General features: G+C 33.1%; 1 protein-coding gene across 2 annotated transcripts; it reads left to right on the top strand.

The window, feature by feature from the left end:
• The first annotated feature begins 268 nt into the window (after window positions 1-268).
• Window positions 269-7,997, top strand: LOC127806751 (transcription initiation factor TFIID subunit 9-like). 2 transcript variants are annotated; one of them, XM_052344240.1, is made up of 3 exons: window positions 269-488; window positions 2,896-3,174; window positions 7,454-7,997. In XM_052344240.1, the coding sequence occupies exons 2-3, from the start codon at window positions 2,917-2,919 to the stop codon at window positions 7,727-7,729; spliced, it is 534 nt and encodes a 177-aa protein (XP_052200200.1). In that variant the 5' UTR covers window positions 269-488; window positions 2,896-2,916; the 3' UTR covers window positions 7,730-7,997. The 2 variants fall into 2 exon arrangements, with proteins under 2 accessions (XP_052200200.1, XP_052200199.1); XM_052344239.1 differs by lacking the exon at window positions 269-488 and adding an exon at window positions 1,599-1,763.
• The last annotated feature ends 17,117 nt before the right edge of the window (window positions 7,998-25,114 follow it).

The following is a 25,114-nucleotide window of genomic DNA, read 5'->3' on the forward strand; positions in this document are numbered from 1 at the left end:
ATTTGTTCGGAGGTCGAATTAAGAAGAAGATCTATTTTTTAAAATATTAGGTGAGTGAAACTCAATACTTGAAAAAAAAAAAATACACGTGTTACATATATGGCGGCCGGGTAGCATTTTTTGATAATTTCAATTTAATTTTTGGCCATGGGATGGGCGATGTGCAATTTGAGGTTCAGTAGAAGGGCATTCATGTAAAATAAGATGGTTGATGTAAGTAAGGGCTCCCTGGTTCCGGCCGATTTCTTCCTCCTGCTTTTGCTCAAAGCCATAAAGTAAACATTGCTTGCTTTTACAAAACATTACTTCCTGCCACCAACATTTTCTGAGGAAAATTCTCTAAGAAAATCTGCTTTCGATTTTCCTTCTCGAAACCTATTCTGCCTTCGTTGCCGTCGACTCCACCATCCTTCTCCCAGCAGTCGCCGCCTCCGCCATCCGCCGCTGTTGTCCCTTCTGCCGCGGTTGTCCCCTTTTCTTTTTTTTAGGTATATTTTCTTTTCAATTCTATCTATCTTCATGCTAAACTTTGGTCTGCCAATTCTATGATTCCATGTTTCTGCTTCAACTAGTATTGATTTAGTAATTTGAAGTCATATATATATATATATATATATTTTCCCCGGCATATTGTTTCCCATTTGTGTTTGTTTTGAGGCCTTAATTATTGTGACCGCCCGCTGCAATGGAATTCTGGTTTCTGATTCATTTGGTCTGGTACTGCTATATTGGCACATGTCCTTTTTGTCTATTTTGTCTCTAAATACAAAGTTTAATTTTTTTAAAAATATTATTTATATTTTTTAATTACATAATACAGTTAAAATGACAAAAATACCTCTCACTTAAGACAATGGTGTGAGACGGTAAGACAGTAAGACGCATGATTAAAATACTCTTCACTCAAGATCGTGAGACACGAAGGATATTTTAATCATTTGTGCATATGTGTAACTCAAGATATAATCTTTGATATATAAGTAGCATGGTACTTAAATTAAGATTTTTTTTCTAACTAAAATAAGAATAGTAAAAGAGTCCTAATGCAATTTATTTTGAGTCTTTTTTTTCCCTCTCATTCCAAAAATAAATTAAAACTACATAATTTGGGCTGAAATTTCTAAAACAAATATTATTTTTATAATATTTCATAAAAATAATTAAATAAACATTTACCAATTCTATGGCTATTCGTAAGCAACTCATTAGTCATTAATTACCACTAAAATTAAGTGATAGTTCCATAAAGTTGAGAATTTGAAATTATGATTTAAGGTTTAGGATACCTAGTTTAAATTTGGCATCCTTCAATTATGTGAATAATTGTTTAAAAATTATATATACAAAATAAAAATTCTAAACAACAAAATATTTTGATAATTAACCAAATTTCACTCATCAAATAATAAAATAAAACTATTATTTGAACACTTAATTATAATATTTTTAATAACACTCATGTATTAAGTATTATATATTTATATTTATATAACATAATGTGCTATACATTAATATGCGAGTATGATAATTAAATGTCAAAATATTATTTTTGAAACTAAAAAGGCTGAGGAAACTGTTGTTTGGGTCAAAGAGCAAATTCTTGATGTTCATCGGGAGGGAAGCATAATAAACATAATTATAGTGATAAAAGCCGGAATCTACAAATACAACAAATTGGGGTAATTTGTTGAAGAGCAGATCTCTGTTGCATCACGTGAACGACTTCGACCGGCGATTGCATCGGCGATCCTCGGGGAGGAAAGGTGATCGTGGTGTTGAGATCTTCTTTCCACTCGTTGCTCTTCTTTTCCTTTAATTTTTCCTCAATGTTTCAAGTTCTTAGCCATACTGTTGATTTTTCTTTCTTTTTTTCTTGTTTATTTCCAAATGTGAATAGTTGCTCTCTGATGCTACCTTTTCTTGCTGCCTGTTAGTTATTTTGTTTCTCCTGGTTTTCCCCCCTAATTTTGTTGGAATTTATTGCTTCCTCCAGTACAGAACTATATGAAGCTTCCCCAAAATATTAAAGGAATTAGGGTTCGAGAGGTTTTCTAAATGGTTTATATAAGTTCAATGAGTTGGAATGAGTGTAGGGTTTATGGAAATTGTGCAGTTAAGAATTGGGAAATTGGGTTTATGGAAATTATAGGGCTCAATGACTATTGTTAATAAAAAATTAGCGCAGAATAAAAGCACTCAAGGGAGCAAATGTGTACGTTATTTAAGGGTGAAATTGTTGCAAAAAATTGTGAAACAAGCTTCAAAACTAACATTAAACCTGCCTTCTCCCTTTGTATCTAGTCTTGATGTATTTTACTTTTGCCATATCCTCACCATGCACATTTCCTTGATTTGTCAGAATTCCAATTTCCCCTACCCATATCCTTCTTGTGTACCTGTGCTTGTCCGCCTGGGGGTGGGTGGCCCGCCGGGGGGGGGGGGGGGGGGGGTTAAATAGTTATTTTCTTCCATATTTGTTATTTCAGTTGTCTCTGTAACGTGTCTGATGTTGGACTTCTGTAAGGAAATGTTTTGTATAAATTAGTAAGGTGGAGAATGGCAAGAGCCAACACATCCTAATAGGACCAAAGTTTGTTGTACTTGTGAGGTGTTTGGATGCTTTGAGAATTGATAAGTGTTAAATTGTTAGCTACCATCTCACCTAAAAGTTTAAGTTGTTAGGTAGAGGGTTAAACTTTATCTTTCCCCTCATGTGTGGCTGGGTTTCACCACATAATTGATCCAAACACATGCAACTATATGAATATTGGGTTCCTAGTGAGATGTGAACTTGGTTAAGCACCATCTCATCTAAAAGTTTAAATTGTTAGATAGCGGTTAACTTTGTTTTTATAATATTATTTTTACTCTCAACAAAAAGCTAGCATTCTTCAGGTCTAGGGGACAAGAAAAGATATGGCAGATGGAGATGAGGACATTCCAAGGGATGCCAAGATTGTAAAAACTCTTCTGAAATCAATGGGAGTGGATGAGTATGAACCTCGTGTAGTGAACCAGTTTATGGAACTGTGGTATCGATACGTTGTTGATGTATTGACGGATGCACAGGTTTATTCTGAGCATGCAGGGAAGGGTGCAATTGATTGTGATGATATCAAACTGGCTATTCAGTCAAAAGTCAATTTCAGCTTCTCCCAACCCCCACCTCGAGAGGTAACTTCACTATTCTTTCTGTGATTTCATAGGCCAAACTTTTCTTCGTATATTGGATAATTTGCATGCTGTTTCTTGTTTGCAATATTAGTGGATTTTTTAGTTTGGATTGGAACAGGAGCTGCTGCTCCTGGAGTTTAACTTCTGGCCTCTGTTGAAAGATTTTTTTTCAGGGAGAATACAGTTCACTGGTTCTGTTGCCAGACTTCTAATTTTTTCTGTTATGACAAATATTTGCATCTTGTTTTCTCTAATTGGATATGACCCTGAATAGAGATGGGTGGAGGTCTAGAATTCATATAGCCTCCCACCTAGTTGGATCAAGATTTATAATTGTTGTCGTTCTCCAATACCTGAGAATATGTGAGTCCAATAAAGCCCCCTTCCCCCCCCCCCCCCCCCCCCCCCCCCAAAAAAAAAAAAAAAAAAAAAAAAAGAAGAAGAAGAAGAAGATGCTATGTTAGATCAACTGTTAAAAAATAAAAGGAAATTATGGAGGATGATATTATTCATAAAATCAACGTTGGGTGGTTAAAGTGGAGAATGGCATGCAGTATTTTATAATCAGATAATCCCTTTAATGCTAAAAGAAAAGTTTTATTGAATGGCTGTTGTATGCCTCGAAATGTTGAGTAGTTAAGTGCCTAAATGTGCAAAATATGTGTAGATAAAATGAGAATGTTACGGCAGTGTGCAATCATACAAGAAAAAAACAAAATTATTGAAATGATGTTGGAGTGGCATCTTTTGATAATAAGATACAACAATCACAATTAAGATAGTTTGGACTTGTGAAAAAAAATCAATAAAAGTACTTGTTGGGGCAATTGGATGAAATCAAGGAAATTCAAAGCAAACATTGGAGTGGAAGACCAAAGAGAACTTGGTGTGAATCCGATAGACAACATAGGATGTGATGTCCTTTGTGTTAGGACTTGGGGGTATTATTGTAATAAATAGAAGGGGAAGGAAAGGTGGGAGAGGGGGTTAGAACTAACTAACCTACCCGACAGTGAATAAATAAGGGAAGGCTGAAACAGAAAGGCAGTTTTGGAATGAAATAAAAAATTCTCTTCTTCCGTCTCTCTCCATCTCTCTTTTCTCTCTCCCTAAACTCTGTTCTAACGGAATTTCCCAGAAATTCCAATCTGATTCCAGCCCATTTCAAGGGCTTTGTGAATTCACTGCCATGTCCTTCGGTTTGACAAACGCTCCCGCCACTTTTCAAGCCTTAATGAACCAGATTTTCAGTCCATACCTTTGCAAATTTATACTTGTTTTCTTTGACGATATTCTTGTTTACAGGCCAACTCTACAAACCCACTTATCTCACCTCCGGAATCACTTTTGAGGTCTTGCGAATTCATCAATTATATGTCAAGCTGTCTAAGTGTACATTTGCTCAAGGAGAAGTGGAATATCTAGGCCATGTAATTTCAGCTAAGGGGGTGAGTACAAATCCTAAAAAAATAGAGGCAATGGTGAAATGGCCGCGACCTAAGAATGTGAAGGAGTTAAGGGGTTTTTTAGGCTTGACCGAATATTATAGAAAATTTTTCAAAAATTATGGAGTGATTTGTCGGCCTTTGATAGAGTTGTTGCGGAAGGACAATTTCCATTGGAATCCTAAAGCTGAAGCAACCTTTGGAATCCTTAAACAGGCCATGACTCAAGTCCTTGTTTTAGCTCTTCCAGATTTCTCAAAACAGTTTGTTGTTGAAACAGATGCTTGTGCTAGTGGGGTGGGAGCAGTTCTTATGCAAGAAGGGAAACCTTTGGCTTACATAAGCCAAGGTTTAGCTCCTAAACATTTAGGCTTGAGTGTGTATGATAAAGAGCTGATAGTAGTATTGGTAGCAGTTGAAAATTGGCGTCATTACTTGGAGAATAATCAATTTGTGATTAAAACGAACCACGAAAGCCTTCAATTTCTACTCCAACAGCGGTTACACACTCATTTACAGAGGAAAGGAGTTTCTAAACTCTTGGGATTGGATTATGCAATTCAACACCGAAGAGGGAAGGAGAATTTGGTGGCAGATGCGTTGTCTAGAAGAGAGGAAAAAGGAGTTTGCCAAGCTATATTAGCTGTCACTCCCGAATGGGTGAAGGAAATGGTGAGGAGCTATGACTAGACACCTTGGTTGCAGACATTGTTACAGCAGTTAGCTATAACACCTAAGGGATAGCAAGGCTATGCTTTTGTTGGGGGACTCATTCGGTTCAAGGGCCGAATTGTTGTAGGGGAGGATGACCAACTGAAGTCACAGATTTTGAGGGCCATGCATGGATCAACAATGGGCGAACATTTAGGGGTAAGAGCCCCTTACCATCGGGTAAGGCGTTTTTTCTATTGGCTGGGATTAAAGAAAACAGTGGTGAAATATGTGTTGGAATGTGATGTGTGCCAACGATGCAAGCATGAAACAGTGGCTCTACTAGGTTTATTACAGCCACTACCAATTCCGGATCAAGCATGGGAGGACATCTGAATGGATTTCATAGAAGTTTTGTCGAAATCAGAGGGCAAGGATACAATTTTGGTGATTGTGGACCATTTAACTAAGTTTGCTCATTTTCTTAGTTTGACACATCCCCTTACAGCTTCAGAAGTGGCTAGATTATTACTAGATTTAGTGTTTAAAATTCATGGAATTCTCAAGACCATTGTGTCCGACAGAGACAAGATCTTCACCAGTAAATTTTGGCAGGAGTTATTTAAGAATTTGGGGGTGGGTCTACACTTATCTACAGCTTATCATCCAGAAACGAACAGACAAACAGAGAGAGTAAACTAGTGTCTAGAGGCCTACCTTCGCTATATGTGTTTTGCTAGGCCTAAAAGTTGGCACCGTTGGCTATCACTTGCTCAATGGTGGTACAATTCTACATATCATGCAGCTATTAAACGTACCCTTTTTGAAACTGTGTTTGGGTACTATCCACCATTACTTCCTGCCATGTCAAGTTCTACTGCTACAATGGCGGATGTAAAACAATACTTCCAGAAAAGGAGAGAAGTATTGGCGGAGCTTAAAAGGGAATTAGCAACTGTAAGGAGCAGGATGGTTCATTATGCAAACAAAAAGAGAAGTGAGTGGAAGTTCAATGTGGGGGATGCAGTGTTTTTGAAGGTCAGACGATTTTTGCAGCCTGCTTTTACTAAGGGTGCAGTATCCAAATTCAATCCCTAATATTTTGGGCCTTATGCAGTTATAGAGAAGGTCGGGGAGGTGGCCTATCGGTTGCAGCTACCAGAAGATGTGAGAATACATCCGGTATTCCACGTATCTTTATTAAAGAAGTCTAGAGGAGTAACAGCCACTAATGGGGCTTCATTGCCACCAGTAGAGGAAGGAAACGAAGGACTATCACCTGCTATCTTACCACTTATTGAAGAAGAATCAGAAGAGCCCATTGAACCTTGGGCAATTGTAGATAAAAAGGTGATCTATAGAGGAGCTGCCCCTATTACTCAAGTGCTGATTTGATGGTCTCATTTACCACCAAACCAGCTGACTTGGGAATACCTGCCAGATGTGTTGACAAGATTTCCCCATGCTATCAGCTTGCTCTAAATTCTTGAGGACAAGAATTAATTCATCGCCGCCGGGGGGTAGAAGGGGAAGGAAAGGCGGGAGAGGGGGTTAGAACTAACTAACCTACCCGACAGTGAATAAATAAGGGAAGGCTGAAATAGAAAGGCGGTTTTGGAATGAAATAACAAATTCTCTTCTTCCTCAATTCTCTTCTCCCGTCTCTCTCCATCTCTCTTTTCTCTCTCCCTAAACTCTGTTCTAACGGAATTTCCCAGAAATTCCAATCCGATTCCAGCCCATTTCAGGGGCTGGACACTTTAGAGTACATGGCCAAGGATAGAGATGCATGGAGGTCTAGAATTCATGTATGCAATCCCACCTAGTGAAACTGAACCTAATGATTGTTGTTGATCTCTCCAGCCCTGAGAATATGTGAGTCAAATCAAGTGTTCTTATCTTTTTTCCAACAAAAAAAGGAATGCTCTGCTTGATTCTGTTTGCACTATAATTTTGGTACTTGATTCTTGTATTTTATATCATCGAATGGCATTTATTAACATCCCTTGTTCTGCTAGGTTCCAAACATGAATAATTTTGGATTTTGCAAACTGAAAGCAAATTTGCATTATTTCTTTCGTTCTGTTCCTACCACTCAAGAATATAGTTATTTATTGTTTTCTTGAAGATATGGGTTGTGTATATATGAAATGGTCGATCACATGTTGCTGAACTTGCATCAGGTTCTACTGGAGTTGGCTCATAACAGAAACAAAATCCCACTACCAAAATCATTGGCTCCTGGAATTCCTCTACCACCCGAGCAGGACACTTTAATCAACCCCAACTACCAGTTTGCAATACAAAAAAGACAACCTGAACAGGCAGTCGTGGAAGCAGACGAGGATGAAGAGATTGCTGATCCTAATTCCAACCCTTCACAGGAACAGAAGACGCAGCTGCCGCAAAATACTCCTCAAAGAGTGTCATTTCCTCTGGGATCTAAACGCACAAGATAAGGCCGTTCCCTCTCTTATATGGTTTAGTGTGAAAACCTGTTATCTAGGGAATGAAAAAGAGAACTCTATGTCACTATGGATTCAGTAGGTTCAGATCGTTTCTTGTTGCAAATTTAGACAAGGTTCAAATTCTGTTCCAGTGGCTTAAAGTTTTCTGTATCAAGGGGAATTTTCAATCAACTGTGTTAGAATGGGATATTGATGATATGTATCCAGAAATTCTATACTTAATGTTCCTATATTAGAAATGGAAGAACTCATTATTGTAGTTCTAGTTACAAACATGTCACTACTGCATTAGTTTCTTCGATTTGGAGGTTCAAACACAAATGGGTTCTGCTGAAGGTTTCAGTAATGAGAGATGGGTGTGAAGAAAACCGTATCCGTACTCAATTGGCAGTTCCACAGATTTGCCAGGGTAACAGCTTTTTTTTCTCGAGTCATTTTTCTGACCATTTACTGGAAGCGAAAACCTAGGGCTCCCTGTTTGGTTCTCGGGAAAACTTGGAAAGAACTTTCAGATGAAAGTTGTCATGTGGAGAAATTGGGCTTTAGCATCTGTTGCATCCTATGGCTTCTGGCATATCCTCTTATTTTACCATCCATCATATGCGCATCAATCGTTTCGTTGCAAAATCTTAAAAATATTGCATCAAGGTTAAAATGAATATTTTTGTAATTGTCAAATCTTTGCCTAAAAAAGTCAGATGAGTTCAAATTGTAAAATAGATTTTTTTTAACACTAAAAAGGAAAACCCTGCATGAAAATACAATTCTTTCCCCAACCATCGCCAAAGCCCTGAAGAGGCCATTGTTACTCTTGATCCTGAAGCCCTATCTGTGCATGGTATGGCATGGCAATGGGGGGAAACTCTCCATGCTGTCATGTTATAATGCAGAGCTTCCAGTGGAGAGATGAAATTCAAGGCGAGTGCAACAAATGATTTCTGGTTTCCATATTGATGAAATTTTTAACTTTCTGCTCTTTGCTGAATCCAGCCAGTCACAGTTCATGAAACCTAAACCTAAACTGTTCTCTATGGAACAAGAGATTTATCTTGTATATGAATGAACTGGTGGCCACTCAATGGTGTAATAGGATACTAGAGAGGGAAGAACCATGAAGGTGTCAGGCAGGCTGTCAGCTTCTCCACGAAACCATGTTACTTGCAGCGGCAGCGTGTTTGGAGGTTGACACCGTACGGCCTCTATCGTACATAGCATCTCTTCCCTGTACTCCGTCAGTGATTTGTCAGATATGGCCGGAGAGAGATTAACGACATCTCCCATTTTTTGACTGCAAAGGTGAAGTCTCTCACCTTGAGACATTCTCCATTTTTAGTTTGCACGAGGGAATGCTAATTGGCTCGTGATTCAACCGTGGCCTCAATTCTTCCTTCACCGAGAATCTATATGGACGACTCCACCTAGAGGCTAGCTAGAACTTCCTTGACCTGCTTCTTTCCATTTATGTTGTACCAGTCAGTTTCTCCGTTTCTTATTCTCGTTTTAGAACCTATTTATATATTTTTTCTTTAGAATAATATTTGTTTCCGTATTTTCATTTCCTATTAAAAACGTTTCCATTTCCGTACAATATAACTTTCCATTTATATTCCATCAAATCCAAGACTGTCGAGTTTGCCGGCAACTCCTGAACAGACATCTGCTCCACAGCAAGCAAACGCCGAATGGGAATGGGATGTTTACTCAGCAAGAAAGGGAAACAAGATTCTGACGAATCAAACAAGCTGGCATTAGAACATTTGGATTGCATTTGTAGCATCAACACAGTCATGCTTAATCAAAGCCTGGGAAATTTTGACAATAAGATGAATCCAATAAAGACCGAGAAAAAGGTTATAAAAAAATATGAAGCCTACAACTCTAGAATTAGCATTATTAACGAGAAGCAAAATCAAGAATAAACCTTTTCGTTTTCCATTATGATGACAAAGGCGGGTCTATCAGGGCCACAATTAGTTTTGGGCCACAATTAGTTTTTTATGAATATGGGTAATTTTTAACTGGGTTGCATGGAAATGAATATGAAATAAAATGAAAATGGCAACAATTTTTTTTTTTTAAAAAAAATAAAGTAAGAAATTGACTTGCAAAAATGCATAAATAAAAAAATATAAGAACTTTTTTTTTGGTAAATATAATTTTTAATATAAAAATAGTTATTTAATTTAAAAATAAATATAAATTTCATAATAATACATTCAAACAAACATAAATATAAGTTTTATCATGAACCATACTTCACTAATTAAAAATTAAAATAAATTTATAAAAAGAAAATAAGTAAATATATTACAATTTATAAAAGTATCTCCACTTCATCATTTTCTTTCTCTATGGTCTCATTAGCATCTTCATCAAAGAATATGATCTTCAACTCTAGTTCATACAAAGAGAGATTAACAAACTCAAGAACACCCATATCTTCCATATTCACAAATTCACTCACATCTTTGTTTTCTTGTCATAATATTGTTGGCAGGTACTCTTGATAAAAGATGAAAATTATTATAAATAAAGACACGTCACATTTTGGAGTTAATTTATTTTTTCTAAATAAATGAATAAAGAAATAAATACTCAAAATTTTTAAGTAAGAGATGTGTTTCCAAATCCAAAATGTGCTTCTAATCTTTTCTTAATATTATGAAATGGTCCAAAACTCTTGTTTTAATGTTTCTTAGGACTTGTTTGATTGGTCACATTTTCTATAGAAAATGGCTATTTTCTACCTAAATTCTAGCTTTTGTGGGGTTTGATTGCCTAATTTTTCAAGTAAATTAAATTATCACTTGAGGGTCATGTGACCCTCTATTCTCACTTTTGCTGGAAAATGAATTCTTAGGGGGAGAAGAGAAATTATTTTTCAGGCTGGGAACCATTGATCTACAGCAGCGGTTGTAAGGGTTCATCCTCCTCTTCTGGTTGTAGTTGTTAGCCTTCATCACCGAGACGCCCTCCTCTGGTTGCAGTTGTTAGATGGCTAACACGGCACGATGTTAGCCCTCATCGCCTGGTAGCTAATGTATTTCTACCTCTCCTCCATGAATCGTCGCGCTGCCACCGAGTCCAGCATGAACTCCTCCTCCTCGTCGATGCAGTCGTCGACTTTCTTGTTGCAAGCTGAGACACCGTGAGCACGCAAGGAGTTCGCGTCGAAGCGCGCCACGGTGGTGAAGGCTACAACACCGTAGTCGGAGTCATCGACACAGGACACGGTCATTGTTTCAAAGAAGATGAGGAGGAGGAAGAGCAGGAATTTGACCCAAAAAACCATTTTGGGAGATCTAGAGAGAGAGATGAAGTGGGTCTGGGAAGGAGGGGGGAGAAAGAAAGATACCCAATGGGTGTTGCAATCGGCGATGGCGGCGGTGATGGGCGCTGCAACCAGCGATGGCGGCGGTGATAGGACTGCAATAGGTGATAAGCACTGCAACTTGCTGGGTGTGTGTATGTATGGCGGTGATGGGATCTGCAACCGACTTATTGGGTGTGTGTATGCATTGTTGTTAAAATCCCGATTTTACGCATACGATTTTACGATTTTACGATTTGAAGACCCCCAAACGATTCAAATCCCATGTAAAATCCAATTTGAGATAAAATCCTATAAAATCTCGATTTTACATGTACGATTTTACGATTTTACGCTTCAGAGATCCCTGAACGATTTTACGATTCAAAGACCTCTATTGATTTAAGTTGTAATTTAGAGGATACTTCCAACGTCTCAATGTCACATAGCATCTGACATTGGAACTTATGCAATGAATTGTTATATTTTGCCTCTAAATTGGAACTTGATTTAACATTGATTACATAAATTCCAATGTCACATAGCATCTAACATTAATTGCATAAGTTCCAATTTACTTGATTTAAATTATAATTTTTACTTGATTTAACATTGATTGCATAAGTAAATCAAGACAAACAAGTAATTAATTAATGGACCACCCAACCCCAAATTGGGATATTACTTGATTTAATCAATGTTAAATCAAGAAAAAATTACAATCTAAATTTAATGGAAAACATTGGAAGCATCCTCTAAAGAATTTTAAGCTATATTTTACCTCTAAATTACCTATATTTTGCCTCTAAATTGCCTATACCAACCTGCTAGTTTTTGAGCTATATTTAGGAAGTATCATTTTTTGAATTATAATAAGGAATAATCAAGTTATTAAATAATATTAATTCATTTTTTATAAAATTATATTATTATAAACATATATTTACAAAAATTAAAGGGTATTTTTAATTATCTCTAAAATCTTACGATTTTACGATTCGATTTTACGATCTGATTTTATGGACCCTTTATCGATCCTACTTAAAATCCCGATTTTAACAACCTTGTGTGTATGTATATTTGTGTATATATATTTGGTTTTTTGAATATTTTGTATAGTATATTCGATTTATTTTTAGGTAATTTTTAGATAGAAAATTAAACTAATCAAACATATTCAATTGATATTTTCCCTAAAATTTAATTCTAAGTAATTTAATTCCTTGAAATTTATTTTCTTTCCACCCAAATTCCACCATTGCAATCAAACGCACCCTTAGTGTTGAAAATGTTTTGGAAATGTCAAAATGAAGCCCCCACCCCCGAGCCATTTCGGTTCATCATAGGTCTTCAGAATTATGATAAGAAAATTTTGTAGGGTAGTTTGAAAGAGTCCCCACAAATTAATGTTGGTTGATCCGTGCTCATTGTCTCACATTACTAGGAGACAACCTAATGAACCCATTCAACCATTTGAAACACGAAGGATGAGTGTTACAATCACCTTCATTATATCTCTAATGAGCTGCAAATCCAAACTGAGCTTGTAAATGCATCTCAACATCCCCTCACCCATCATTACCGTATGTAGAGATTGATACCTGAAAATTAGGATCACACTTCAGAAGAAGAATAATCATTACATGGATTTAAGCTCTTGCTAGAGATATAACAGATTAATGACCCGTCTTTACTCGATTAATAATCTACTTTCAACTTTAAACATATGTTTATCTATTTTGAAGCTCATGTTTTAGATTTTTTTCAAACACTTGAATGATTTGATTATCAAGCAACAACATTCACCTTTAAGTTTTTCATTCAATTTCCACTTGAGTGTTCATCCTTAAAAGTATACATTCATTCACTCAAGGACTTATCCATCAAGTATGTACTTGAAACAGATTTCTCTCAAACCTTGAGTAATGTTGTCTCTTAGAGTAATGTTTTACTTTAGGCTCACTCTGTATGTTACTTGATTAGCACATGCTTGAATACTTAGGATATCATTCTAAGTGCCATAAATCATTTGGTTTCATTTTTGTGTTATCCACACTTTAGATTTAATCTTGAAACCCGAGAGTAAAATATTAAGGATAATCTTATTGAGGTTCATTAAATTTTTGCATTTAGCAACTACTTCAAAACATCATCAAGTATTCATTAAAGTTTTACATTAAATATTCTTCATCAAAAATTTAAAATCAAATTCAACAAAGGGTAAGATCATATTTCTAACTGTTATAATCGTGACCCAGAATTCAAATTTGACTATGATTGAGATTTCAAATTTGACTGTGATTGGAATACATTTACAATTGAAGTTTATCTTCTTCGTGGCTCATTTTCTGATTAGAATATAGATTTGTTTAAATCTTCTTTTTTATATATATCTATAGATGACTAGTAGATCTATAAATAGATATTCAATACCTTAGAATTATTACAGCTATATCATTATTATTGTATCAATATCATCATAGCGATATTTTGTTCTTTCTGCTAATGATTTTTCTTGATTTGATTTTTTCACGTTAAATTCTATGTTCATTTGTATGGTTGATAGTTTGATTGTGGTTTGTTTTCGATCCAAAATCATAAGATACTGGTATCAAAGCTGTTGGATCAAATCATCAACTTTTGGCAGATCTCAACTGTTGTATCTGTACTTTTTCATCATCTTCCACAACTAAGGTTTTGTTGCCTAGCCGTTGCCGTCGTCAATCATTTCCTCTTCCACTGCTGTTAGCCATTTCTTGGCTTGTCATCGTTACCATTGTTGTCCTTATTCTTTGTCGTTGCTAGCCGCTACTGATCTCCTTCATTTCGTCGTCTTTTTTTTTTTTTTTTGAGCAACCATAGTAGACCGTCTTTTAGCTTTTCGCCGTTATTGATGATGACTCTAGCAACTCCACCACCAACATTACTGACTACTCTTCCTATTCTCGCGTCTTCTTCGACCTACTAGTCTACCATTAGCCATCGATGCCCGTTAACTATCCTGGTCTTCAACTCCCTATAGCTTGATAGACTAATCATTTGCCTTTACCTTTCTGCCGACCTTCTAATTACCATCAAACGCCATGCACAACTTCATGTTGCAGCCATTATCGCTGATCAATCTTCACCACCATCGTTGTTCATCCCCTTGCATATAATCGTCAGCCAACCACGTCGATCTCTTTCCTTTCCCTGTCATTTTCATTTTTGGAGTAGCCATCGTCAACCACCTCTATGCCTTCTGCTGCTATCGATGACGACTCTAGCATCCTTCAATATTGCCATTGCTAATGACTCCTCCTATTCCCGCATCTTCTCTGACTAACCAGTTCGCTATTAGCCATCGATGGCCATAGACTCGTTCTCGCCTTCAGCCATCACATCGACTTACCGTTATCATTGATCTCCGCTATAGATGTCGTCAACCATCTTTTTCGATCATTTTCCTTGACTTCGTTGTCAATCATCATAGTTATTAGTTCCCATACCCCATCTAGCCACTTGTTTAGCTTCCTAAATCGACGACACCCACGTATCTTCAGCCATCACTGTTGGTACATCTACTTTGATAATCGGTTGGTGCTTTTTCTACCATCATCGACGTCCATTGGACCTTTTTCGTCATCCTCCATTATCGCTATCAACGACCCTTGGTTTGTTATCGTTGTTAGCCTCAAGTTCACCTAAATTTGGTCAAGATCCAATCTACTTTAGATTTGTTAAGGTCAGATTTAACCCAACAGACCAACTCCGACTCGCCAAATCTGTCTAGCCCAAATATTCACCTAGATTTGCTGCCCACATCTGCTATTCTGGTTTGTTTTCTATTGAAATTTTATTTATCAATCATTTGGCATTATTTGAGATTATTTGATTTTTGTAATGTGTACTTTGAAGTATGTTTTTTTATTGTTGGATTAGAATATTAGATTCTCATTATGACAAGTTAAAATGCATGCAATTTTAGCTCAAATGGATTTAAATAAAAATGGAGTCATTAAAGTGAATTTACATTGATGAATGTGGAGTTATTAAGGTTAGTAAACATATGTCGAGATTGATCTTGTTTCCTATGCTCTAAGTATGATTAAAGATATCTACTATAGTAATCATTGTGTGGATTTGACTGGTATTTTTCGTGGTGTGAATTTGGTTGGTATTTCTCAAAGAGATTAATTTTTCGTGATTTTGTTGTAAGAAAGAATTATGAATAATTTCATATTTGAATTTTATGTTAAGGTAGAGTTTGTTATAATTGTGACTTGAAATTCAAATTTAACTATGATTGAAACTTCAAAATTAATAGCGATTAGGACATCAAATTTAAATGTTATTTGGGTATATCTACAATTAAAGATTTATCTTCTTCGTGACTCATTTTTTGATTAGAATATGGATTTATTTAGATCATTTTTTGTCTAAATCTATAGATGAGTGATAGATTTATAAATAGGTACCCAATACTTTAAAATTATTGCAATTATATCATTATTATTATATCAATATTATCATAATAATGTTTTATTCTTTTTACTAGTAATTTTTTTTCCTGATTTAGATTTTTTATATTAAATTTTATATTCGTTTGTATGATTAATAATTTAATTATGATTTATTTTTGATACAAAATCATAACACTAACTTAAGGCCAAAATGGACAAGGATGACTATTGTTACTTGGTATAACTATGCAAACAAGACGACCCTTACTTTTGGCTTGATTTTCTCACTATCCTTCTACAAGAATGAACATTGTAGTGGTTGGTAATGATGACACCAATGGTCGCCAACCATTACTTGGTTTGAAAAGTAGAAGTTGACATGTGTTGATTTCTTTATAACGGGAACATAAAAATTAAACAACCTTTCTTGTTTTGATTTTCAAAATTTTGAAAACAAATCCTTAAAATAATAACAATTCAAACGGCTCTTAAATTTTATCAATTTCCTTTTCAATTTTTTTTTCTAAAATTGATAACCGTACAAAATCCTATATTGTAATATTCTATTCTTTCCACTATTGCTTATAGCTATGTCTCCTCGATATTGATTATTTTGTTTTCCCATTTAAGAATGTTAAAACTTGCGAATTGGAGGAACATTCCGCTCCATTTCGATTTGATCTTGATGTTTTGAGTTTTGCTAATTTTGCGATGACTCGTCGATAATAGGTTAATCTAGAAAAGCATTATAGGAATAAATTTGATTAATTGTTGTTCTATATATATATATATCCTAGTTAATTGTTCTATATATTCTTAACTTTACTAGCTAATTGTCACTTTTTTTTTTTTTTACCCCCAAGCATATTCCTAGTTTATTCCTATTTTCATTCTGCTTTGTTAACAACAAATAAGGCCCGTCAAATAAAATAAAATAAAATAAAAAATGAATATAATATGACAATGACATAAAATGCGATATTTAAGGAGACATATGGTTGCTGTAGGTGTAGCATATGATGGGTAACCACTAACCAGCAAGTTGGTCCCTGCAGTGTGGCGCTGCTATGAAGATGACACTGACCTGACCTGACCTGACCTTCATCCTCATTCTTCACGTTGTGCAAAATCGCTACTCTTGTAAAATCTATTATATTACAGATTGAAATTATAATTTAGCAAAAATTATAGTATCATACAGTTAGATTCAGTTTATTCTTTGAGAAATGAACACTGAAACAACGCCAATAGCACTCAGAAAAAGGCAAAAGAAAATTCCATACGATCCCTCCTCAAGCAAGACTTGAGAAAACATACGGTGGGGTTCGTGGAGATGATTTGGAAAAGAAAGGATTTCAAATAGGCTGCAGATATTTTCAGGAAGAAATGTTGAAATTTTGCAAGAGAGAAGGTACTCAGTTTCAATTCTGACTCGTTAGAATTTAAGTGTTTATCATTATTAATAAACCCATCTTATTTTACATCAACCAGTCAAACGAATTAATCCAAGTGGTTGGGCCCATTTTGACTTGCTGATAGAAATAAGGACCATATAGGTCGAGTCGCTAGAAAAAGAAAAAGCGAAATTTTGGCTTTAATTTTGTATAATACAAAATGTACAAGAAGTAAAACTATTATACAACACAAAAGATGTATTGTATACATGAAGAATCCCTCCCTGTATAACAATTCACATTTTACGTTATACATTTTTCGAAAATGCTTCTTGTACGAGGGTTACACTCAAGTGTATAAATAACCAAAATACCCTTACAAAAATTATAAATTTATTTTGTCTTCTTTTGGTTGTCTCCTCTTTCTCATTTTCTTCTCACAATCGCTTGTTGTAATCGTTGGTCACTGCCTCCACTCATGCCAATTGTCATAGATCCTTTCTCTCTATAGTGGAAGGCATGATCCTCGACGGTTGGCGCGAGACAAGAGAGGGAGAGGAAGGTGGTGATTGACGATTGCAGCAGACAACCATGGGAAGAAAAGCAGAAATGAGGCAGCCAAGGACAAGAGGAGAAGAAAATTTATAACTTTTGTGAGGACATTTTAATTATTTATGCGTATGAGTGTAATTCAAAATGTAGAATTAAGTATACAAATAGTATGATCTTATACATTATACATCATCACTATATTTTTCAAAACAAGAAAAATGTATAGCTGCTCCCGAGGCATAGCTGAGTGACAAAGGAGTTGTAAAGTCATACTGGAGGCTGTTAGTGTGAGATCGATTTTTGGGAGAAATAAAAATTACATCTTTCTTGAAAGTGTCAATAGATGTAATTTTAAAAAAAAATTAGTTATTCAGGCATATTTTTGATTTATTTTTTTCGTGATGAAATTGGGATGGATCAACGGTGAAAGTGATAATTTGTAATTTAAAAAAATAAATAATAAAGTATAGCGAAAGTATCCGTTGATTGTCAGTGATGTGATATTGAGCAGACCTCCCACTCCCACTCCCACTTGCGGAAATGAAAGCGATTCTGTAGCATCACTGAAGTACAGACAGGTCTGACAAGTCATAAAATAATTGCTGGAATTTTGACCCACGCTGCTGATACATGAATGATATGAGCTGGTGGTTTTTCATCTAAACATTAAGAAATGTTCCATTTTGGGTATTTGGTTCTCAAATTGCCTTCATCCATCTTAATTTAAACCTTTTAATTTGAACTTCATGACTACGACTTCAATTCAAGAGTTCTTTCTGTGAATTGGTTGATTATGCAATTCTCTTGTACTGTGTATATATATGCATGGTTCCCGCATCCTTGGTGCCTTTTCATTCAACGAAATTTAGGGTGCCTTTTTTTTTTTTTTTTTAAAGTTATTTTTAATTTTTAATTTTTAAAAATAATAAAAATATATTTTCTTTATTATTTTAAAAAATATATTTTTAAAAATAAAAAAATTATAAAAAAATTTAAAATAATAAAAAATTATTTTAAATATTTTCATTCAAAACAAACTCAAAACTCAAAACACATTTATTTATTTATTTATTTATATTTTATTATTATAATAAAAAAAATATGACAAAATTCATTAACTTTAATATATATATATTTTTAATAATATATTAATATTAAATATTTCTAATTTACTGAATAATCAAATTTATTGAATAAAATATTATTAAAAAATTATTTTTAAAATTTCAAAAAGAATGTATTTTCTAATTTTCTGTTTTAAAAAATAGTTTTTCAAAATCACAAAGAGAATGGGTTTTCAATTTTCTAAAAACAGACTACCAAAATAGAAAATTAAAATTGAATTCAAAACTCAAAACTAAAAATTAAAAAACAAAAAGAAAGCAGTTTTAACTTTTTATTTCTTTAAGTAGTTCACAATAAGGGATGGTTAGGTTAGCTAGCACCGTGTGAACTTTTTTCTTCTTTTTTTTTTTTAAATTTCTTTAAAGTATTATTCTTGTTGGGATGCCAATCAAAAATAATATTACAATCATCTTGAAAGACAATTAAATTAAAGGAATTGTGACGACTTAAATAATGTGTGTACTTACATATGTGTTCTCTAATCTCTGAATTCGTTTCCAATCATCTTTTTAGAGTAGTGCTTTACGTCATTTTTGACAACTTTCAATTGATCAATTTTTTATTTTTCATTGATCATTTCATTTTTTGCTCTATTTTTCGACTCTTAGAGTTGGCGTTATTTTCTTTGTACTTTCTTTGGGTCTTGTCATTTTAAATGTCATTTCATTGTCTTCGAATGCATTTCGATTAGTGTTTTATTTTCTATGTATTTTTGTAGGGTTGTTTTATTTTCTATGTATTTTCGGTTGGGTTGACTCAGAGGATATTTATATTCGGGTGCTTATGTTTTTATCTGTCGTTTTTTTTTTTTTTATCCAAGATATGTTTGACTTTCGGTTATTGACACTTTGGCACGATTAGTTATATATTTCTTATTTATAAAAAAAAAAAAAAAAAAATCGGCTTGATGCCGAGCTTTTCTTTCTGAGATTGGAAAATACAGTTTTTAGTTCATACAATTATATTCATATTAGAAAAATGATAAAGTTAAATGAACAAAATAAAAAAAAGAGTTAAAAATAATTACGTATATTCTCTTCTGCTCCCGGAGGAGTCTATGGAACTGTTTTTGTGTGGACAGTTCCACCAACATCAGACACCCTATTTTACTTTGCTTTAATTCTGACTTTGACTTATTGAATGTCTCGACGTTTCCATACCCTACAATTCTTCGAAAATATTTGCAGAAATCCAATCGGACGGTTTGGACTAATCCTTTTGAATATCGAAAAGTGAGTCACCCATTAGGTTAAGCACCTTTTTTTGGAAACTAGCGAACAGGGCCAACTTTAAAATTTTAGAACCTTAAGCGAAACTTTAAATACAAATTTTTATATTTAAAAATAAAATTATATGTAATGAATACAAATAATTTTTTTATTATATAAAAATATTTAAAATTATCACAATAATAGTTTAAAATTCACCATATTTCACTTTAAATTTACTCTTCTAGTATTTTTAAATAAAAAATCAACAATTAAACTATTACAATCAATTTATTTCAATATATGTTTTTCAATAAACACCATCGTCAATTCATGCAATCTTTCTTGTGTCATTGTTGACCGAATGTAAGATTTTATCAACTTCAACTTTGAGAAATTTTGTTTTACAAAGGCAACTGTAACTGATATGGTTAGAAGTACTTTATACACGATTCACAAATTTGAAAAACATACAACAATCCATCGTCTTTATGTAGTCTAACACTTCAATTGTCTTCTTGATTTCTTTTGGCAAACATCTCACAGCTTTTAACTTAGAGAATAACTCTTATAAATCAATATTTGAATCTATCTTGTACCTAAAAAATTCTTCTAGCTTATCACATGATCTATTCAAATAATTATCATTTGTAGAATATAATTTGTTCAAATCAAATAGAAATCCAAAAATATTTTATATTCTTGAAGTTGTTCAAATGTACACTTAAACGAAGAAAGAGCTTGATCAACTATATGTGAGAAATACTCAAGTCTAAAAGATTCTTCAACTGAATGTGTTATCTTATCATTGGCATTTTTATCAAATTACTTCTTTTTATGAATAATACGTTTTTCTTGAAAAGTATGTTTAATTTTCATTTAAGCAGTAATTTCTTTAGCAATAATTTTGTCAAATTCAAATCCAGTTTATCTATAGGTTTCAAAAAAAGAAATGAGTTATTTTAAGTGACTTATAGTAATATCAATGAGCATATCCTTACTATGCAACATTTTGCTTATTCTATTAATAGCAGGCAATATATTATACCAAATAACCATGCCAAACAAGAACTCAAAATCCATAATGTCATGTAATAGACTTTTAGCATCTCAAAATACCTTAGGGTCATCGCATGTTTCCATCAAATGAGATAAAACAACTTTTATTTGTGGAGTTTAGAATCTTATTGCTTTAATACTTTTAACTCGACTTTCCCAACGTGTTTGTGATAGTGACTTAAGTGTCAGGCCTTCTACATTATCTTACAAAACTTTCCATCACTTTGTAGAAGATGAAAACAATATATATAAACATTGCACAACTTCAAAAAAATATTTAACCTTTATGCAGGAATTTGTCATATCACATAGTGCAAGATTTAGACTATGACAACCGCACGGAGTGTAAAAATCCCTTGGATTTACTTCTAATACTCTTTTCTACACACCTTTATGCTTTCCTTTCATATTAGAACCATTATTATAACCTTGAGCTCTTAAGTCACCAATATTGAGTTCAAGTGTTTGTAGAGCATTTATTAATTCATCAAATAGTTCTTGCCTTGAAGTATCGTCCACTTTAAGGAATCCTAAAAAAAATCTTCTACCTTAACTAAACTTGCTAAGACATTTGTATATCGTACGATTAGAGATATATGTTCCTCATGACTTCTATGGTGTGTACAATCAAGTATCACCGAAAAATATTTTCCTAATTGTGACTCATGACTTTTCTAATTGTTTTAATGATTGCATTTTTTATCTCACCTGCCAACATGAGTATGAATTCATTTTGAATTTTGTGACTCAAATAATGATAGTGAATTTCCTTTTATTGAATACGTCGAACGTGTTCTTTCATAATTGGATCAAACTCAACAATTATTTCAATCAAATCTAGAAAATTCCCATTATCTTTTCTTCAAATAATTTTTCACTACTTCCATGAAATACCAAATTATTCTTACTAAGAAAATTAACAATTGAAACTATTATTTCAAAAACTTCTCTCCAGTGTTTTATATCTTTGTTGATTTGATTTTGCACAACTTTATCAATTGTTAAATTCTTTTGTAATGGCCTTACCAATTCAATTCATTTTCTCATGTTATTCATGTGTCCAATACTTGTTTCATGATTTTTCAGTTTAGAACTTTCCAATCACTTGTCCCTTCGTTAGCTAATTGAATATTGTTTTGTTATTGTTTAGATTGCAACAAAAACAAAATACTTTATCCAATGAAACAAAGTAGATCAACCATTTTCTATCACTCTTCTCACCATTTGATAAGTGTCGAGTGTAATATGTAGAAGAGAAATGCCTGCTTTCTGAATCTTTAAAAAAATCAACCATATTCCTTCTTATAGGACGTTTTTCTACCAATAAGTCTATAAAATTTTAATTAATATTTTTTCAATTTTTTTTGGATCAGTTATGTCCAAAGGGTAAGCTACACATTATGTAACGACCTTAAAGTGGGTATAGGAGTTTTATTACTTAATGTCAATTTGATAGCATTTTAAATGTGGGTCTAAATATTTTAATATTTATGATAAACTACTTTGATGGCATAGAAATAGTTTTGGATTTTAAAATTTGATTTTATGGTTCATGTGATTGTAAAAATAAGTGTATGGGTCTAATTTTTAAGAATTGAGAAATAATGTAATGGGCCACAATTAATTAGTTAATGAGTCCATGGGTTTATCAGGTGGGCTATATAATTGTTGGATTTGGCTTGGGCCCAATGAAAAAGGAATTTAAATTTTTATATGAATAAGGAAAAGAAGAATGAAAATGAGAATAAGTGTCAAATGTCAGAAATGTCCTAGAAGGTTGTTTGTTATAAGAAAAAGTAGGGTTAAATGAGTCTTTTGAAGGTTGGCGTATAGAACTAGTGCCGCAGCCCCTTTTTCTTCTGCACACTATGGTTGTTTCCATTTTTGTGTCGATTTGCATCTCCCTTTGTTTTCCCCCCACTATTCCATTGCCTTCATCTTCTTCTCCATCCATTCTTCTTCGCCATCTTCTTCTTCTTTTTCTCCCATTGTTTATTCTCGACTGGAGTTTCAGCGAAGAAGTCTCGTCAGCAAATCATCAGGCAAGTTCCCTTCGTTCACTCTCTCTTCATTCTTGCAGGTTCTTCTTGCACTCCCATTTTATACTTTTCAGTGCGAGCTCCCTTGTTTATTTATTGTCTTGTGCAAGTTCCCCTATTAGTCTCTTCACCTTAGTTACTGTGAGGGATTATATATATGAACATCTATAATATATGTATATTATCACTATTGCTACCATCAACCTCCACCACTACAAGTTGAGAGCGAAAGAAAGACATAAGAAATGAGAGAAAATGAACAACCATCGCTATGAGTGGATGTCCTCGTCATTGTTGTTGCATTTCAAGCACGGAAAGGGCTTGAAGACATAGTTTTGGCCTTTTTGAACCATTTTTCGTTTCAAAAACAAAAAATGATATCTTCGAAACATTTTTTGAGCCATTTCTATAATTTGCGAAATGTTCTAGGGTTGTTTCGCAAATTACATAAAATGGTTAGAAACGCATTTTCAATGACGAGAGGCAGCAAAGAGGGAGGATACAGCAACAGAGGGAGGGGTGTGTAGCGGCGGCGAAGATAAAAAATACTACAAAAAATAAGTAATTTAGTGACGGATTTAGCCATGAACTTTTTTCATCTCTAAATAAAAACGTATTAGTGACGGATTTGCTACGAAAAATTTCGTCGCCAAATTTTTTAATTTTTTTTATTATTTAGCGACGGAATTAGCGACGAACAATTCCTTCACTAAATAATTTTTAATATTTTTTATTAAAATTTTAAATTTAGTGATTGAAAATTTCATCACTAAATAATTAAAAAAATTAAATTAAAATTAAAATTATTTAGCTACGGAATATTCTGTCGCTAAATGATTTAAAAATTTAAATTAAATTAAATTATTTAGCGACGGAATATTCCTTCGCTAAATAATCTTTAATTAATTTTCTTAATTTATTTTTATTTTTTAGCGACGGGGTTATCCCATCGCTAAATTTCGTATTTTTTATTTAATTTTTTTTTTATTTTTTAGTGATGGGGCTATCTCGTAGCTAAATTTGATATTTTTTTATTTAATTTATTTTTATTTTTTAATGACGAAATAACCCTGTCACTAAATTTGGCATTTTTTATTTAATTTATTCTTTTTTAGTGATGGTGGTGACCTCGTCGCTAAATTTTAATTTTTAATTTAATTTATTTTTATTTTTTAGCGACGGGGGCTATCTTGTTGCTAAATTTTGTATTTTTTATTTAATTCATTTTTATTTTTTAGTGACGAGATAACCCTATTGTTAAATTTTAATTTTTTAATTTAATTTATTTTTATTTTTTAGCTATGGGGTTATTCGTCGCTAAAGTTTATATTTTTTATTTAATTAAATTAAAAATATTTAACGACGGAATATTCCTTCACTAATTAATATAAAAAATTAAATAAATGATAAAAAATAAATTTAAATTAAATATATTTAGCAATAAATAATTAAAAAAATTACTTTAATAATTAAAAATTTTAGTCAGTTGCTAAAAAAGAAAAAACTAAATTAAAAAAATAAAATTTATTAATTATGTATTAAACAAAGATTAAATAAATATTAAAATGTATTAAATGCTTATTTTATGAATTTTATTTACAAATCAAAAATATGTAAATTGATATGATATTGTAAAATTTATAATAACAAATATGTATTAAACTAATTTTTAATCGAATAAAACTTAAATATTTAAGAGATTAATTAATTATAATATTTAAGTGATACATTAGTTTGAGTTAAACTTTACAATATTTATTTTTTTAAGTATTAATTTATGAATTTAAAAGATTTAAAATTTAAAATTTAAAAGCTTAATTTAAAATAAAATTAAAATGATTGACAGCTAAGTATAGTATATAGTTAATATGTACAATATATATGTTAAGGAGGCTCGCTGCTCGGACGGTTGTGTGTGCATGCACGCACACGAGCGACCAAGGATCTATACTGAGGAAGGGGAGAAAGGAGTGCGCTGGGAAATTATCCTAGCGCTACACGTGGTGGTGTGGTGCTTGCAAGGTAGCGCGTGCGTCCTTCCAGCACAAGTTATTTTTTTTTTTAAATTGAAGTTAGCGACTGAAATAGTTCTATCGCTGATTCTAATTTATTTTAATTTTTTTAATATTCTAATTTTTATTATGTATTAGCGACAGGAAAGTTTTCTGTCGCTATTCAGTGACAAAACTTTTTCTAGTCTCTAAAATAATATTTAATTTTTTAAATAAATTTTATTTTTTATTTTTT

The sequence above is a fragment of the Diospyros lotus genome, chromosome 7 (genome assembly GCF_014633365.1).
Source record: "Diospyros lotus cultivar Yz01 chromosome 7, ASM1463336v1, whole genome shotgun sequence".
Lineage (NCBI taxonomy): Eukaryota > Viridiplantae > Streptophyta > Magnoliopsida > Ericales > Ebenaceae > Diospyros > Diospyros lotus.